Source organism: Oratosquilla oratoria, chromosome 10 (genome assembly GCF_046742065.1).
Source record: "Oratosquilla oratoria isolate Oo_2021 chromosome 10, ASM4674206v1, whole genome shotgun sequence".
Taxonomy (NCBI): Eukaryota; Metazoa; Arthropoda; class Malacostraca; order Stomatopoda; family Squillidae; genus Oratosquilla; species Oratosquilla oratoria.
In genome coordinates, this window is record NC_134786.1 from 21,912,262 (window position 1) to 21,932,261 (window position 20,000).

The following is a 20,000-nucleotide window of genomic DNA, read 5'->3' on the forward strand; positions in this document are numbered from 1 at the left end:
ACACCTTCTGTCTGGTCTCCCTCTTCCACGCGTCCATTCAGTAACACACTTGCTCCATCGCTCATCAGTCGTTCGCACCAACTTACCTGCCCAATTCCACTTCCTCTCTTTTACTGCCTCCACAATATCTTTCACTCTAGTCTGCTCTCTCACTCAACTTGCTCTCTTTTGGTCTCTCAGTGTTATTCTCATCATTGATCTCTCCATTCTCCTCTGTGCAGTCCTTAGCTTTGTTTCCAACGTCCTCGTCAGCTTCCAAGTCTCACATCCGTAGATTATTCCTGGTAGAATGCATTAGTTGTAAACTTTACGTTTCAAACATAAAGGTAGAGAGCCTCTCAGGATTTTATTGTACTTACCAAACATTTTCCAACCAATTGTAATGCGTCTTTTTATTTCATTATCATGATCTTTCGTCACCTTTACCATCTCACCTAAATAATTATACTCTTCAACTTCCTCATGACTCTCATCATCAATTACAATCTCTTTACTTTAAACTTTCGTGTTGAACATTACTTTGGTTTTACTCTTATTCATTTTTAAACCTACTTTGATACTTTCTTTGTTTAGATCGCTCAGCATATCTTGCAAGTCTTCTGCTCTTTCCGAAATAAGAATGATGTCATCTGCAATTCTTAGGTGGTTCAAATATTCGCCATTAATCTTCAAACCTTTTTTTTTTTCAACTCAATCTTCTGAAAATATCTTCTAAACAAGCTGTAAATAGTTTGGGTGAAATTGTATCACCTTGCCGTACTCCTTTCTCGATCTTGATCTTTTCTGTTTCTTTATGTAGTCGAACTATAGCGGTACCTTTCGAATAAATCTTTTCCAAAACTCTTACGATCTGTTCGTTTGTACCCTGTTTGCGTAGCGAGTTTAGTATTGCTATTTGTTCTACTGAATCAAAGGCCTTCTCGTAATCTACAAAAGCTAAACACAGAGGTATGTTATATTCTGTCGTTTTCTCGATTAGTTGGTTTATCGCCTGCAAATGGTCTAGAGTTGAATATCCGCTTCTAAAGCCTGCCTGTTCTCTCGGTTGGTTTCCATCTAAAACTTGACTCAGTCTATTTGTAAGGATCTTGGAGAATACTTTATATACGTTTGATAGCAAGCTAATTATATAATCGGTCGATAGTTACTAAGGTCCTTCTGGTCTTCTTTTTTTATGAATTGAAATCACTATAGCATTGCACCACGCATCTGGAACGCTTTCTTGACGTAAGCACTGGGTGTACAACTGAGCTAATTTAACATGAGCTAATTTACCTGCGTTTTTCAACAAATCAATTGATATACCATCTTCCCCAGGTGCTTTTCCTCGTTTCATAGCTTTTAGAGCAAATTCTACTTCTTCCTTTGTAATCTCTGGTACACTACTAACGTCTACACATGAACTTACTGACTCAACTACGGCCTTCGACAAGTAAACCTCTTGGTAAAATTCTTCTACTCTTTTTACCATTTTGTCTCTACATTTAATTATTTCTCCATTTCCATCTTTCAAACATATCATTTGCCGTCTTCCCAAATCATGTCTACGCTCGGTCACTTTAATACATTTACCTTTTCGAATAGTTTCTTCTATTTCATCCATGTTTCTCTTTCTTTTCTCTAATCTCTGCCTTTTGTTGATAAGCTTGTTTAGTTCTACTCTTTCTATTTCGTCTCTCCTGCTTTTAATGTGCATGTTCCTTCTTCTTTTAATTAGGTCATTTGTAGCTTTGGAGTATTTGTTTTCTCTAATGTTTTTTGTACTTCCTACTTTCTCTGCTGATTCCTTAATGATATTCACTAAATTCAAATTGATATCTTCCACGCTGTCCTTGTTAGTTCTTAGAGCTTCGAATCTATTTTTAATTTCTAACTGAAATTTCTTATTATTATCCTTAACCTTTGCAAGGCTTATTTTCCTTTTTAAAACTAGTTTATTTCTCTCGGCTCTGAAGTTGAATTTATCTGTGCATCCTACCATTCTATGGTCACTACCTATGTTGACTTTATTTATCACCGTAACATTGCTAACGCTTTTGTTCTCATCTCCTAATATGAAGTCTATTTCGTTCTTTGTTGTTCCATTTGGACTTCTCCAGGTCCATTTACGACCTACACGCTTTTGGAAGAAAGTGTTCATTATCCTCATATTGTAGTTCTCTGCAAAATTGACTAACATCTCACCTCTGTCATTTCTTTCACCTACTCCAAACTTCCCAATGCACGTCTCATCTCCCATCTTCTTCCCTACTTTAGCATTAAAGTCTCCTATTATATATATATATATATATATATATATAAATATATATATATATATATGTATATATATGTATATATAAATCGTTAGTTCGTCCACATTTGGAATATGCTGTTTCCGTATGGTCACCGAATCTCATTAAAGACATTGACAGACTGGAAAAAGTACAACGGCGAGCCACAAAACTGATTCCAAATATCAAAAATAAATCATACGAAAATCGACTTATGCACATGAATCTGTTTTCCCTAAAGAAAAGCGTAGACTCAGAGGTGACTTGATACAGGTTTTAAAGGGAATTGACAACATCAAAAGTGACCAAATTTTCACATTGAATGAGAATCAGACAAGAAACAATGGTCTCAAACTGCCCGGAAATATATTCAATTTGGAAGTAGGTAGAAACAACTTTGCCAACTGTGTAGTTAATGAATGGAATAAACTTCCTGCACAGGTAGTGCAATGTAGTTCAGTTCGAAGCTTTAAGAATCATTTAGATAAATACTTAAGATGTTGTAATGATTATAATTTATCTTATATTATTTGTTTTTGTTTTGCTATCATTTGTCTGTCTGATTTTCATTTATTATTAGTTATATGTTAATTTATTATTTACTATTTACCTGTTTGTTAATTATTTTAACTATACCTATGCATTTATTTATGTACTTTATTTGTTATTTACATTATTATAGTTTTTATTTATTATTTTATTATTAATATGATTTTTTTTTCATCCGACCTAGATATGGATCAAAAGGTCTCCTGTCGGCATGCTCCGCCTTTGTAATCCTTTGTAATATATATTACATATATATATATATATGTGTGTGTGTGTGTGTGTGTGTGTGTGTGTGTGTGTGTGTGTGTGTGTGTGTGTGTGTGTGTGTGTGTGTGTGTGTGTGTGTGTGTGTGTGTGTGTGTGTGTGTGTGTGTGTGTGTGTGTGTGTGTGTGTGTGTGTGTGTGTGTGTGTGTAGATGGGTAGAATGCCTGGAAGAAGACCCAGAGGGTGGCCTCGAATAAAGTGGATAGATGGAGTGGATGCGGATTTGGACAGAAGAGGAATAAATAAAATAACCTGGATGGAAGCAGCACAGGACCGAAGGGTATGGAGAGGATTACTGTTGGCGGACCAGAATCTACACGAGGTTCAAGATCCAACGGAGTGAGTGTGACTGATATATATATATATATATATATATATATATATATATATATATATATATATATATATATATATATATATATGTATATATATTTGTATGTATACAGTATATATATATATATATATACATATATATATATATATATATATATTATATATACATGCATATATATATACAGTATATATATATTATATATATATATATATATGTATATACATATGTATGTATGTATATGTATGCATATATGTATATACATATATATATATATATATATATATATATATATACATACATAAATATGTATTAATACTCTCAGCACTACTCAAATGGAATACCACTTTCCCCTCCATACTGTACATTAACTCAGGTTTTCGACAAGGAAAAAAATAATAATAATCTACTCACTTTTAGACCATCATGAAAACAACTAGTTATTTTGATGGGACATTTGTGGGTAAATAATCGAATTTTAGATATACTGCTTTGATTCAGATAAAAAAAAAGAACACACGCTTCTGACCTTGTAAGATTTTATGCTGGTTTAGAAAAGAGAAACGGGTTGATAAATTGCATAGGCCTAGTCCACAAGAAAAGACACTGCTGTAAGACACACATATACAAGCGTACAAACACACATTTCTATTAGTTTTTAGATGCTTTTAAACCAGCAAGAGGGCCTTGAAATTTACCAAAGCGAGAGGAATAGAATATGATATAATTCAATGATGCATGGCTCAACTGGATAAAACATCTAAGCAAAATGTTGTTGTGTCCGTCAACTGGTTATTTTCTTCTACACCTTTATTTGTTTGTTTGAGTGTCTGTATACGTCCTTAATATAATTTCTTCATCATCCAGCCTAGTTATGTTTTGAAAAGTTTCCTGTCGACATGTTCTGATATTATGAATCATTGTAACATACTGTATCAAGAGACATAGAAATATATATCAACGTATTTTCATTTGCACACAGGTTTAGATACATTCATAAAAGTATTAGAACTTAAAGTGCGTTTTCACCACAACTGTCTATAGAAAACCCACTAACTCTGGAAGGTATCTAAACGGTTCTAGTGAATGTCCCTCCAAATATAAGATGAGCGTTATACGTGCCTATGTCACAAGAGCTTTCGAAATTTGCTTTAGTTGGTAACTTCTACACCAAGAACTTATTAGATTCAAGCAAATTTTAACTAACAACGGACCAACTAAATAAAAGCACTTCAATTTTGGTTAAGAATAGTAACAGGAAGAAACTGAAATGTTTAGAGGCTGTTTCTATAAGAGACCATATGCCAATAATTAACATTCAACAAAATATGTGTGGTACTTTAGAACTTCGTAACATCCCGTGTCACCCATAGAACCTGGCCCATGTAACCATTGACCTCTCCTTAATGTCTTCATTTCTGTATTTATAATATTGTCATTTTATGTTCCATCAAAGCCCACCGGACCTCCAACTCATTAGTGGTGCTCATAGACAACTTTGGCCACCTGCCGGATTGGGAAAAAACAGAGGTGCTCCATAATGGACTTGACAAAAAGGAAAAGAGGACAGTTGAGGCAGTGTACATTACCTCACTCCCATGTAGCAATCATCGGGACGGTTTTGTCAAGTTGGCGAGGGTAGCAAGCAGCCTAATTCTCTACGAGGCAAGACGAAAGCGAGGTGGCAACAACATTGACCCGGGAGGAACGGGGTTAGCTGTGCGAATATACAAGTAGTCATTGTCTTATTTGCATACACTCTAAAGAAGTCCTAGTTGGACGAAACATCAGAAATAAAACTTCAACGGATTCTTGGCGTTTAAACTCACCACCCTACCACTCATATCATATTATATATATATATATATATATATATATATATATATATATATTTATATATATATATATATATATATATATATATACATACATATATATACATATATATACATATACATATATATATATATATATATGTATACGTGTGTGTGTGTGTGTGTGTGTGTGTGTGTGTGTGTGTGTGTGTGTGTGTGTGTGTGTGTGTGTGTGTGTGTGTGTGTGTGTGTGTGTGTGTGTGTGTGTGTGTGTGTGTGTGTGTGTGCGTGCGTGCGTGTGTGTGTTCAATTGAAGAACAGAGCTAATTCTATATCCACTATCTTAGTGATTTTCTCAATTTTCCGAATAGTTTGTTTGTATCTTGAAGGGAGGTTAAACACAAGGCTTCCGAGATCCATGGTGTTATTGCGACGAAAAAAAATACACAAATATAAAGTACAAGCTTTCTGTTGAATCATACAACTATCTTCATGTAAGTAATAATAAACATGGAGGGCAGCGTTTAAATATGAATATATGAAGGTACTAGGAGAGGTAAGTTGAATCTAAGCGTCAGGCACTGGACGGGGGTGGGGGCTTTGTATCAGCGAGAGGTAGCTGGACATTAGCTCACTGTAACCGGACATTTGGTCATTGTTGACTCGCAGCCTCACTGAGTAGTTGCAAAGTACTAACTATGTCAGTCTGTATATTAATGATAGGGGTATATTGTGCAATGTAGAATCTTTCAAAGATGCGCAGTTTTTTGTTGTTGTTGCGTTGTTTAAGTATTTTGTATTGTTAACTAAATCTTGTCTGTTTGGAGTTTTGTTGTATGTCTCTATCTTGTGTTTGCGTATACTTCCTTCACGGGCGTGCGTTGTAATTCTCCTGGTTACAGAGGTAGTGGTAACACCAATATAAGTAGCACGGGGGAGAAGTTTGCAACCTCCTTCGGGGTAAGTGAACTGGCACACCACATTAGTCTGTTTGAGGAGAGAGTTGTCGTTAGTCATATTATTTATCATTATAGGGTTAGAGACTTTTACGTTTTTGTAGTATATGATGCTCTGATGCAGAGGATACCATAAGGAGTAGAGGAAACGTGTCTGATTTCTTTCCTGTCTAGTAAACCAGACATGAATGTTATTGATATTCGCACACTGGTTGATGCAAATTCTTTGTATGCATGGAAAATGAAAACCTAGACAGGCAGATAGCCTGATAAACGATTCAAATATGACAACTAATCTCAGGTCGTGGTCAGAAGGCTGATCCGATTTTTCCGGATCTGGTAGAGATGTAACGTTTGATAACTATTATACAACCTTATCGCTAACATTACTTTGTGGCCGTAATTAGAAAAAAAAGAGAGAAAGAAGTAAAAGAAGAAAATCTTTCAAAATTCCTAGTGGTCAATAATAGGCCAGTCTTTGCTCGTATCTTTGAATTTACTGATAAACTTGAGTAGTTTCATGCATATCACAGGATTAGAAGAAGAATGTTGCGCAAGTGAACAATATGTGCTCTGTTTCTTACAGTTGACATTATATTTGTTGGCACGCCACTGCATTCTTTCTTATCTATTGATGTCTTTGATGAGATCTGTCGACCATACAGAAATAGCATATTTCAAATGTGAGAGGACCATTCATCTATATTACTGGTCTGAGATGGCTGGACTTCAAAGATAGTACTACTAATCCTAGTATCCTATTTTCTTTCTCTGAGGCAGATATACAATTCTCAGATGGTCATTGTTAATAATTTCATGAAGACTCTTTTCATTCCAGACTTGAGTTAGTTTATCATCGGCACTGCATTGGTTTGCTTTGGTTATTAAGCAGTTTATGTTCACTTTTCACTATCGTTCTGTTGATGCAGTTTGTTGGCAGAAGTATATATTAACGTTGTCACTACATTGGCTCACATTAATTATATAAAGGATTTGTGGTTATTATTCTCTATTATTCTGTTGACGTGCTTGATAGGGCAAAGTATACATTATCCTTTGATTGGAGTGCTGAATAGTGTATTGTTGATATATGTTGAAAACAAAATATATATGCTTATTGTTATCATAATATTAGAATATCATTATCTTTACATTTTAGCAAAATACGCCTTATACATTGTTTCTTTTTAGTTTCGCAACATTGGAATACCTGTATTACTGACCATTACGATGTATCACATCCCTAACACGTGATCCACATGCATGCAAGGTGCCCGACAGGCACTGGCCCTTCTGCAATACCTCCAATCTTGCTGACCTCCATAATTCTAAATCGTAAACATCTGACTTAAACATACATCACATATCACGCCACCGCCTAACGGAGACTTTTTGTTCCATATCTTGGTCGGATGCAAGAAAAAAATCATAATAATAATAAACAAATAAATGAATAAATAAAAAATATAATGATGTAAATAATAAATAAAATAAATAAATGCATAGGTATAGTTACATAGTAAGCAAGTAAATAGTATATTATAGTAATTTGACATGTCTAATAATAAATGAGAATCAAACAAATAATGATAAACAAACGGACACATGATAAGAAAATAAATAAACAAATAATATAAGATAAATTATACTCATTACAGCATCTTGCTTAGGTGTTTATCTAAATGATTATTAAAGCTTCGAACTGAACTACATTGCACTGCCTCTGCAGGAAGTTTATTCCATTAATTAACTACCCGGTTGGCGAAGTTGTTTCTACCCACTTCCAAATTAAATCCACCTCCGGACAGTTTGAGATCATTGCTTCTTGTCTGATTCTCATTCAGTGTAAAAATTTGGTCACTTTTGGTGTTTTCAATTCCCTTTAGAATCTTAAAGACCTGTATCAAGTCATCTCTGAGTCTACGGTTTTTCTAAAGGAAAACAGATTCATATGTTTTAGTTGATTTTCGTATGATTTATTTTTGATATTTGCAATCAGTTTTGTAGCTCGCCGTTGTACTTTTTCCAGTCTGTCAATATCTTTAATGAGATTCGGTAACCATACGGAAACAGCATATTCGAAATGTAGACGAAATAACGATTTATATAGCTTGTTAATGAGTGATGGAGTTTTGAAGTCAAAAGATCACGCAATCAGTCCTAGAATCTTGTTTGCTTTCTGAGAGGCTGAAATACACTGCTTGGATTATTTGAGAGCGTCACTGATAATTACGCCGAGATCCTTTTCTCTATCCACTTTTGTTAACGAGTTTCCAAATAACTTGTAATCTTACTTACTGTTATTTTTACCTATGTACATTACCTTGCATTTACTTGTGTTAAATTTCATTAGCCACCCCTCAGACCATTGCTGTAATTTATCTAAATCTTCCTGAATATCTAACTGATTTAAGTGATCATTTGCCATTCCGCACAGTTTTGCATTATCAGCAAATTTGGAAACAGTAGATTTCAGTCCATTGTCTATATCATTTACATACACTATGAATAGAAGTGGCCCAAGAACGGAACCTTGAGGAACCCCACCTGCAACACCTTTCATCCAGAAGCTCTTCCATTCAAAACAACTCTCTGTTTTCGATCATTCAACCAATTACTAGGCCAACTTAATAGGCTACCACTTATTCCGTGTGATGTTAATTTAGTAAGTAGTCTTTCGTGGGGGACGGTATCAAAAGCTTTTGCAAAGTCTAGATATATTAAATCTATATTGTTTCTTTTGTCATTACTCGAGATAACTGTGTTGTAGAATTCGAGTAAGTTAGTCACGCAAGAACGTTTCCGTCTGAAACCATGCTAGCAAAAGCCAAACTCCAGGTAAAAATGCTTACAGAAATCCCATGGATCCGCAAAGTACTCCACAATGCATGAAATCAAAAGCACTCTCGAGATCATCGTATTGACAATCAACCCCTACTGAAAGTCACGTCAGCGCTCCACAGAAACACAATGCAGTAGAATCCGATTAGACTTTGACTTACCTGGCTTAAATCCAGATTGCTCAGGCCCCGGAAACTATAACAGATAGAAACAAGCAAGTATCGGTAAGCATCTTGACTGACAAATTGAACAATGTAATACCGCGGTAATTGTTGCAGTCTTACCAGTCCCCTTTTTTACTCCAGACATTGGTATAGTTTTTAAGCAATAGAAAACCAATGTGATTCCTTACACCCTTTTTATCTTAAATGTAACAGCAGAATTCTTTCAAATTTCGTTTAGAACTATCGTTTGTTTGCTTGTTTGTTTGTTTTATATCAAATCCTTCAGAATTATCACATAACAATGTAAAAAATGTATGAATTTCTTTTAAGCCTCTTTTTAATACATTTCTCTCTCTCTCTTATTTTTTTCTATTTTCTATAAAAAGTAAATTGGTCAAAACTGATTAGGGGCATCTTTCCTTTCATGGAATCCAAGAAACAAATGTTTCAGTGGTGATATTTTGATTTTTTCACACAATTTATACACATTTTCTTTTTCTCTCAATAAATCCGATGTCCCTCGTTCGGCTATTGTGGTATAACAGATGAAGTTGATTTTTTACCATTAACTAGAGTTGAGTACATTTTTTCATAGTCGCATCCAGTAGGGGTCAAGAAGTTCACCACACTTGTATAGGTACTTATCCATAAGACAAGTTGTATCATAGAAACAACATGTAACTAATATTAGTTAAGCAATGGGCGTTTGTTAACTCAGTTGGACCAAATGAACCGAGCTTTAAATTGGTGGTGTTTCCAGGAGCCCACTAATCTTCTAACTGAGCTATTGCGTCTCGTTACAGTGAGGTGACTGTGGTCTAAATCATTATTCGAATGACAAAGACATCACAAACAGGAATGTTTTTTTTAGGAGTAACACGACTGTCACTGAATATATTGACTTTCACTTATCAAGCAAAAACACAGCCCTGTTTAACTCAGGATATGAATAATATTCAGGGCCAGGTATTCTCTCTACACAATGCTGAAGAGCTACATCTTAAATGTGTAGGTTGGTAAGTAAAAATTCTCCTATTAGATAAACTTTTTTCACAGTAAGTAACATAGAAAAGTACTTTTTCCTGCAGGTTGATGGGTAGTAGTGTGTATGGCATTGCTACGACAAGAGAAGTGAAAAGTATATACTTCTGTACTGTGCAATGATTTATTACTCATTATTGCTACAAAGAATACAAAAATAAATACATATCTGATGGGGATTTGCTTGCATTGAGTGGTTGAATCTACACTGCATAAGCAGAACAATATTTCGAATAAAGCATTATCAATGAAGACATAAAATGATTTTGAAGTGACTTTGTACTTCATTTTCAATTAAGGAGGTGGGTAAGCAGTACAAAAATAAACATATCTCAAAACTTTCTAATACAAAGCAATTAAAGAAACCTTAGATTAATTCTGAAATTGTATGTACAGTTCATATTAGATTTAAGGAGTTGAGTAAGCAGTATAAAAATAAACGTTTCTCCGGGGAAGGACGACTATAGTGGGGAGGTGCTGTTCTTGCTGAGCTTCGATGGCTTCCTTACACTGGAACTCCGTAGAGGCTGGAGGGCGCGGAAGAAGCCCCGTTATATCCGTTGCCGTTGCCATTGGTGATGCCATTACCATTACCATTTGTGTATCCGTTGCCGTTGCCATTGGTGATGCCATTACCATTAGTGTATCCGTTGCCGTTGCCATTGGTGATGCCATTACCATTTGTGTATCCGTTGCCGTTGACGTTGCCATTGGTGATGCCATTACCATTTGTGTATCCATTGCCATTGACGATGCCGTTTGTTCTGTATCCATTACCGTTGCCATTGGTAATGCCATTGCCGTTTGTATATCCGTTGCCATTCACGATGCCGTTACCGTTTGATGTATATCCATTGCCGTTACCGTTGGTGATGCCATTTAAGGCATACCCATTACCATTGCCGTTACTATACCCATTTCCATTTCCATTACCGTTTCGGCTATAGCCATTGCCGTTTCTATATCCATTGCCATTACCATTACCATTGGTGATACCATTGCCGTTTCCATTCACACCGTTGGTAAGGCCGTTTCCGTTAGCAATGCCATTCCCATTTCCATTGCTGTATCCGTTACCATTTCCATTACTGTATCTTCTGTAGCCATTGCCGTTTCCATTAACTAATCCATTGCCATTTCCATTTTGTTCATATCCGTTACCGTTACCATTGGAGTATCCGTTTCCATTACCGTTGCCATTAGAGTATCCGTTTCCATTACCGCTCCCATTAAGACCGTTTCCATTACCGTTACCATTACGGTACCCGTTTCCATTACCGTTGCCGTTTAAGCCATTGCCGTTACCACTGCGGTACCCGTTTCCATCGCCGTTGCCGTTGGAGTATCCGTTTCCATTACCGTTGCCGTTAAGAAGACCATTTCCATTGCCGTTACCATTCCGCCTGTAGCCATTGCCGTTTGGTTTGTATCCGTTTCTGATTCCATTAAGCACACCGTTGCCATTTATCAGTCCATTGCCGTTGCCATTGCCATTGAGACCAGGAGGACCATAGACGGCGGAAAGAGCACCGTTCACGCCAGAAGTATCCAGGTCCTCGCCAAAGAACTGGTTGACGGAGTAGAAGTCGACGGCCTGTGAGCAGTCCACGTTGAACCACCAGTCACACACGAGATACTGCTGGTTGAAGAGGGTGCCGTTGGGACACAGGAACGAGTCCTTCTGGTAGCCGTTGGGACGCGTCTGGCAGATGTGGAAGACCTGGCAGCCGGCATCGAGGGTGGTGTCGGCAAAGTAGCCGTAGGAGAAGCCAGTGCTCTCGCAGGCGAAGCCCGTCTCAACGACCTCCGAGAGAACCGGGAAGTCCACGCCGGGCACGCCTCCTCCAGGAATATTCTCGCCCAGCTCGAAGAGAGCCAGTTCAGCGTCGGAGGGACCGTAGCTGTAGCCTCCGTTGCCATTGAGGCCCCCATAACCGTTCAAGCCTCCATTGCCATTCAAGACACCGTTGCCGTTGAGGACACCGAAGCCATTGGTGCCTCCGTTTCCGTTACGGCCTCCGTTACCGTTCAGGGCTCCATTGCCATTCAGACCTCCATTACCGTTGATCCCTCCGTACCCATTGGTGCCGCCATTACTATTCAGGCCCCCATTGCCATTGAGGACCCCGTTGAGTCCCCCATTGGCAAACGGGGCACCATACGTTGTCGAAGGAGCGCTGTAGCCATTGGACTGTGCCGTTACGGCTCCCACCAGAAGCACTGAAAACAGAAGACAACTATTACTTTGCAGTCTCTGCACATTGCTGATCTGGTCACCTCTACAAAAAAGAATGAGACTCACAGCTAAGAACAGCAGCTCTCCTTATGCTGCGCCAACCCATAGCGGAGAAAGCAGAGGTCGAAGTCGAAGCGAGTCGAATTGTGAGTGATGAAAAGCAGCACTTGCGCATATATACCAAGGGTATCTCTCTCTCCCTCTCCCTCCCCTTCCTTCTTATTTTCCACCTCCTCCTCCTCGTCCTCCTCTACCTTCTCCTCTTCCTCCTCCTCCTCCTCCTCCTCCTGTTTGGTCCTCATAATTTTTTCGCTTTCACGCCACCCACCCTACTGCATGCTCAACATTTTCTTGATTCAGGCAACCCAAAGATTCAACGGACCGTGAGAATTGCACGTGTTCGAAAGACAAGTGAGAGATTACTAAACGAAGACATCGTGTTATTATCATTCACCAATATGGAGGAATATTCAATTTCCAACTACTGATGACTAGTGTGCTACTGATATGTAAACCTATCGTTGGCCATTTTAAGTTCTAATACCTTGACATGATGTATGGATTGGATTTATAATTTTGTACTTTGGTAGGTATAAGGAAATAGCTAATGATCTGTCTGGCGACACTATGTAATTGTTTCAGTAACTTTCCGTTGGGTGGTGGCGTGATGTGTAATATATGTTTGAGTCAGATGTTTACGGTTTGGAATTGTGGAGGTCAGCAAGATTGGAGGTATTGCAGAAGGGCCAGTGCCTGTCGGATACCTTGCATGCATGTGGATTACGTGTCAGGGATATGATACATCGTAATGGTTAGTAATGGTATACGGACACATATACTCAATCATGCAGTAATAGAGGTATTCCAATGTTGCGAAAATAAAAAGAAACAATATATGAGGCATATTTTGCTGACAATGTAATGATAATAATATTCTGATATTATGATAACAATAAGCATATATATTTTGTTTTCAAGATGTATCAACAATACATTATTCAGCACTCCAATCAAAGGATAATGTATACTTTGCCCTATCAAGCACGTCAACAGAATAATAGAGAAAAATAACCACAAATCCTTTATATGATTAATACGAACCAATCTAGTGACAACGTTGATATATACTTCGGCCAACAAACTGCATCAACAGAACGATAATGAAAAGTGAACATATACTGCTTAATGATCAAAGAAAACCAATGCAGTGCCGATGAGAAACTAACCCAAGTGTAGAATGAAAAGGGTTTTCATGAAATTATCAACAATGGCCTTAAATCACCTGCGAATTGTATATCTGCCTCAGAGAAAGAAAATAAGATACTAGAATTGATAGCACGATCTTTGAAGTCCAACCATCTTCGAGCAGTAATATAGATCAATGGTCCTCCCACATTTGAAATATGCTATTTCTGTATGGTCGACAGATCTCATCAAAGACATTAATAGATTAGAAAGAGTGTACTGGCGAACCAACAAATATAATGTCAAATGTAAGAAACAGAGTACATATTGTTCACTTGCGCAACATTCTTCTTCTAAGCCTGTGATATGCATGAAACTACTCAAGTTTATCAGTAAATTCAAAGATACGATCAAAGACTGGCCTATTATTGACCACTATGAATTTTGAAGGATTTTTTTTTTCTTTCTTTTTTTACTTCTTTTTCTCTCTCTCTCTCTCTTTCTAATTACGGCCATAAATTAATGTTTGCGACAAGGTTGTATAATAGTTCTCAAACGTTACATCTCTACCGGATCCGGAAAAGTCGGATCAGCCTTCTGACCACGACCTAAGATTAGTTGTCATCTTTGAATCATTTATCAGGCTATCTGTCAGCCTAGGTTTCCATTTTGCATACATACAAAGAGTTTGCATCAACCAGTGTATGTATATTGATAATATTCATGTCTGGTTTACTGGACAGGAAAGAAATCAGACACGTTTCCTCTACTCCTTATGGTATCCTCTGTACCAAAGCAAAAGCCACACACCAGGTAGATAATACTCACAGAAATCCCATGGATCCGCAAAGTGCTCCGCAATGCATGAAATCAAAAGCACTCTCGAGATCATCGTATTGACAATCAACCCCTTACTGAAAGTCACGTCCGCGCTCCACAGACACACAATGCAGTAGAATCCGATTAGACTTTGACTTACCTGGCTTAAATCCAGATTGCTCAGGCCCCGGAAACTATAACAGATGGAAACAAGCAAGTGTCGGTAAGCATCTTGACTGACAAATTGAACAATGTAATACCGCGGTAATGGGAGTAAGCATCACAATTTATCCCTGTAGATGGCTCCACTGTACCATCAGTCGTAGTAAACACACAATGGCGTCCTATGAAAATTGGACAGTTCAGCGTTTAAAAGTTGAATTGGTAACAAGAGGAGCGCTTGACTCAGGGAGGAAAGAGAATTTGATAGAAAGGTAAGATATCGTACTTACTTTCAACACGATTTCAAGTAACAATAGTCCTTTTGTTATTGTATAAATATTCATTTTATTGGTCGGAGTGTTCACCTTAACGTCTAACGAAGCAAACAAATACTCTAATACCACGGTCTGCCATAATACTGTCCCCAGATTCAAACATATGTCCTTGTATTAAACAAGATATTTCGATTATCTATCTGTCAGATGGGCTGCCACCGTAGCTATCACTCACATAAGAAATTAGTCCACCTGGAGTGCAGCCGATCATTGTCTTCAAAGTCTAAAAAGTTGCGCTTTGTGCATTAACATTACTGGGTTTTTGAATCGGTACCTCTGTTGCATCCAAACTTACTCTTGTTAATGGAAATTGTTTTTTTTAAGTTCACTGGCATTAAGTCCTGCACTGTGTTTCTTTCTGGCCAAAAATTATTTCTTGGAGTTGGAAGAACATAAAATTAATCCATACATACACAACTTTTGACGCATAAGTTTGACTGATTCTGAACAAAATAGATAATTCAATATCATCTTTGGCCTATCTCAACTTGATTATAGTTAAAAACAATTGATCTTCCGCTAATAATAAATCATTGTCCATTCCATCAAGATTATTGACAGCTGGGCCAAGCACAGAGAATATTAAGAAAAAATGTGCAAAGTCATTAAATCTTGTATAATACTGAATATACTGAATGGCTTTATTGTCATTTTTAAATCGGAAGATAGAGAAACTAGCATTCATAGAATTTAGTATCTCACACTGGATATCGTGATTCTGGACCAATTTCTCTCCGTCAGCGTCACTTTGTAGAATCTCATTTTCCTTTTCAGCTGACACTACCTCTTCGTTGCCAATATCTTGAATATCTGGTTCATTTTGAGATAAACGTCTCCTCTTACCTACCCTTTCTGCTCTTTCTGTATTTAGTGTTGAGGTGAACGTGGATGGTGTTGTATTAAAATAAAAAAAAGATGGAACTGCACCAGGTTTCAGCCTCTTACAAGAATCTGAAATTAAAGCAAAGAAAATTTTAGTTCTTTGTTTATCTTAAGAAGCAATAGAGTAAGGTTAGGGTAAGTGGTAAAGTCAGGGTTTGAGTTTGGGAGTCATAAAAGAACATTGAAAAAAAAAACGTAACTGTTAATTTTTGACGTAAGTGACATCACAATGAAAGTATGTTATAAAACCTACTTAACTGTAGACATATCCTAATTTAAATAGTAAACCTTTAAAATCGTAATTACTTTCCTGAGAATATATACAATGACAGGTACATGGGTTAAAAAATAATGGCTGTTCCCCATAACAAAATTCTTACTACTACACACACTTGACATGATTACACAGCATGGGGAACGGGTTATCTTGCTGAATTGTTAAAAAAGAACAGTACCTGTTATTTTTCTTTATATATAAATGACAACAAAGTTGAATATCACTTACCTAAAAGACCAGCAGGCATGTAGTCATCTGGTGTGAAATGTTTTTCAGAGACAACACTGTATTTCCTTGGAATCCATGGCTTATTTGTACCTGGTTCAAGGCGTTTTATCGTGCTATTCTCCATTTCATATTCATCTTCTCATCTGACGAAACTTGTGTCCACTCTTATGTGCTGAACACAGTGGAACAGAGCAATGCTGCGGCATTTTAAAGTTAGTTTTATCACGTTTGGAAACAAAACTGTACAACAGGAAGTGAACTTCACGACTCATCACACAGTGCTGCCATCTGGTGAGGTAACGAGTGCTTACTCCCATTGTTGCAGTCTTGCTCGTCCCCTTTCCTACTCCAGACATTGGTACTGTTTTTCAGCAATAGGAAACCAATGTGATTCCTTACACCCTTTTTATCTTAAATGTAACAACAGAATTCTTTCAGAATTCTTTTATATTTACCAGAGTTTTGTTTAGAGCTGTATTTTTTTCTTTCTTTTCATCAAATCCTTCCACATTGCTCAGGCCCCGGAAACTATAACAGATGGAAACAAGCAAGTGTCGGTAAGCATCTTGACTGACAAATTGAACAATGTAATACCGCGGTAATTGTTGCTGTCTTGCCAGCCCCTTTCTTACTCCAGACATTGGTACCGTTTTTAAGCAATAGAAAACCAATGTGATTCCTTACACCCTTTTTATCTTAAATGTAACAATAGAATTCTTTCAGATTTCGCTTAGAACTGTTGTTTGTTTGTTTGTTTTTTATCAAATCCTTCAGAATTATCACATAACAATGTTAATCATTAGTGGATAAAAATGTATGAATTTTTTAAGCCCCTTTTTTATACATTTCTCTCTTTTTATTTTATTTTTTGTTTGTTATCAAAATATTTTGGTCAAAATTTATTAGGGGCATCTTTCCTTACATGGAATCTAAGAAACAAATGTTTCAGTGGTGATATTTTGATTTTTTTCACACAATTCATCCACTTTTTTTTTTTCTCTCTCTCTCTCTCTCAATTAAATCCAATGTCCCTCGTTCGGCTATCGTGGTATTACAGATGAAGTTGATTTATTACCATTAACTAGAGTTGAGTACATTTTTTCATAGTCGCATCCAGTAGGGATCAAGAAGTTCACCACACTTGTATAGGTGCTTATCCCTAAGACAAGTTGTATCATAGAAACAACATGAAACCAATATCAAGCAATGGGCGTTTGTTAACTCAGTTGGACCAAATGAAGTCAGATTTAAATTGGTGATGTTTTCAGGAGCCCACTAATCTTCCAACTGAGCTATTGCGTATCGTTACAGTGAGGTGACTGTGATCTAAATCATTATTCGAATGACAAAGGCATCACAAGCACGAATAATTTTTTTTAGGAGTAACACGACTCTCACTGAAAATATTGACTTGTACTTATCAAGCACAAATACATAAAAAATTAATTAATGTTGTTGATATGAAGGTACAAAGTCAGACACTAGCCATACCTTCATCTACAGCCCTGTTTAACTCAGGATATGGATAATATTCAGGGCCAGGTATGCTCTCTACACAATGCTGAAGAGGTACATCTTAAATGTGTAGGTTGATAATTAAAATTCTCCTATTAGATCAACTTTTTTCACAGTGACTAACATAGAAGGTACCTTTTTCCTGTAGGTTCATGGATATTAGTGTGTATATCATCGCTACGACAATAGAAATAAAAAGTATATACTTTTGTATTGTGCAATGATTTATTACGCATTATTGTGACAAAGAATACAAAAATAAATATATATCTGATGGGGATTTGCTTGCATGGAGTGGTTGAATCTACACTGCATTAGCAGAACAATATTTCGAATAAAACATTATCAATGAAGACATGAAATGATTCTGAAGTGAATTTGTGCTTCATTTTCGATTAAGGAGGCGGGTAAGCAGTACAAAAATAAACATATCTCAAAAGATTATTATACAAAGCAATTAAGGAAACCCTAAACTAATTCTGAAATTGTATGTACAGTTCATATTAGATTTAAGGAGTTGAGTAAGCAGTATGAAAATAAACGTTTCTCCGAGGAAGGACGACTATAGTGGGGAGGTGCTGTTCTTGCTGAGCTTCGATGGTTTCCTTACACTGGAACTCCATAGAGGCTGGAGGGCGCGGAAGAAGCCCCGTTATATCCGTTGCCGTTGCCATTGGTGATGCCATTACCATTACCATTTGTGTATCCGTTGCCGTTGCCATTGGTGATGCCATTACCATTACCATTTGTGTATCCGTTGCCGTTGCCATTGGTGATGCCATTACCATTACCATTTGTGTATCCGTTGCCGTTGCCATTGGTGATGCCATTACCATTACCATTTGTGTATCCGTTGCCGTTGCCATTGGTGATGCCATTACCATTACCATTTGTGTATCCGTTGCCGTTGCCTTTGCCATTGGTGATGCCATTACCATTTGTGTATCCGTTGCCATTGACGATGCCGTTTGTTCTGTATCCATTACCGATACCATTGATAATGCCATTGCCGTTTGTATGTCCGTTACCATTGGTAATGCCATTACCGTTTGTATATCCGTTGCCATTCACGATGCCGTTACCGTTTGATGCATATCCATTGCCGTTACCGTTGGTGACACCATTTGAGCCATACCCGTTACCGTTGCCGTTACTATACCCATTTCCATTTCCATTACCGTTTCGGCTATAACCATTGCCGTTCCTATACCCATTGCCATTACCATTACCATTGGTGATACCGTTGCCGTTACCATTCACACCGTTGGTAAGGCCGTTTCCGTTAGCAATGCCATTCCCATTTCCATTGCTGTATCCGTTACCGTTTCCATTACTGTATCTTCTGTAGCCATTACCGTTTCCATTAACTAATCCATTGCCATTTCCGTTTTGTCCATATCCGTTACCGTTGCCATTGGAGTATCCGTTTCCATTACCGTTGCCATTGGGGTATCCGTTTCCATTTCCGCTCCCATTAAGACCGTTGCCATTACCGTTGCCATTACGGTACCCGTTTCCATTTAGGCCATTGCCGTTACCAGTGCGGTACCCGTTTCCATTGCCGTTGCCGTTGGAGTATCCGTTTCCATTACCGTTGCCGTTAAAAAGACCATTTCCATTACCTGTAGCCATTGCCGTTTGGTTTGTATCCGTTTCTGATTCCATTAAGCACACCGTTGCCATTTATCTGTCCATTGCCGTTGCCATTGCCATTGAGACCAGGAGGACCATAGACGGCGGAAAGAGCACCGTTCACGCCAGAAGTATCCAGGTCCTCGCCAAAGAACTGGTTGACGGAGTAGAAGTCGACGGCCTGTGAGCAGTCCACGTTGAACCACCAGTCGCACACGAGATACTGCTGGTTGAAGAGGGTGCCGTTGGGACACAGGAACGAGTCCTTCTGGTAGCCGTTGGGACGCGTCTGGCAGATGTGGAAGACCTGGCAGCCGGCATCGAGGGTGGTGTCGGCAAAGTAGCCGTAGGAGAAGCCAGTGCTCTCGCAGGCGAAGCCCGTCTCAACGACCTCCGAGAGAACCGGGAAGTCCACGCCGGCCACGCCTCCTCCAGGAATATTCTCGCCCAGCTCGAAGAGAGCCAGTTCAGCGTCGGAGGGACCGTAGCTGTAGCCTC

General features: G+C 37.9%; 1 protein-coding gene across 1 annotated transcript in view; it reads right to left on the reverse strand.

The window, feature by feature from the left end:
* Positions 1 to 20,000, reverse strand: part of LOC143028794 (uncharacterized) — a 21,832-nt gene that overhangs the window by 1,416 nt on the left and 416 nt on the right. The window contains exons 2-6 of the mRNA XM_076191162.1: positions 19,545 to 20,000; positions 19,282 to 19,492; positions 18,563 to 19,158; positions 10,741 to 12,352; positions 9,754 to 9,830 (exon numbers count right to left, since the gene is read on the reverse strand). The exon at positions 19,545 to 20,000 is cut by the window's right edge and continues 309 nt beyond it. Coding sequence (XP_076047277.1) covers positions 9,754 to 9,830; positions 10,741 to 12,352; positions 18,563 to 19,158; positions 19,282 to 19,492; positions 19,545 to 20,000 — 2,952 coding nt within the window. The remainder of the gene's footprint in view (positions 1 to 9,753; positions 9,831 to 10,740; positions 12,353 to 18,562; positions 19,159 to 19,281; positions 19,493 to 19,544) is intronic.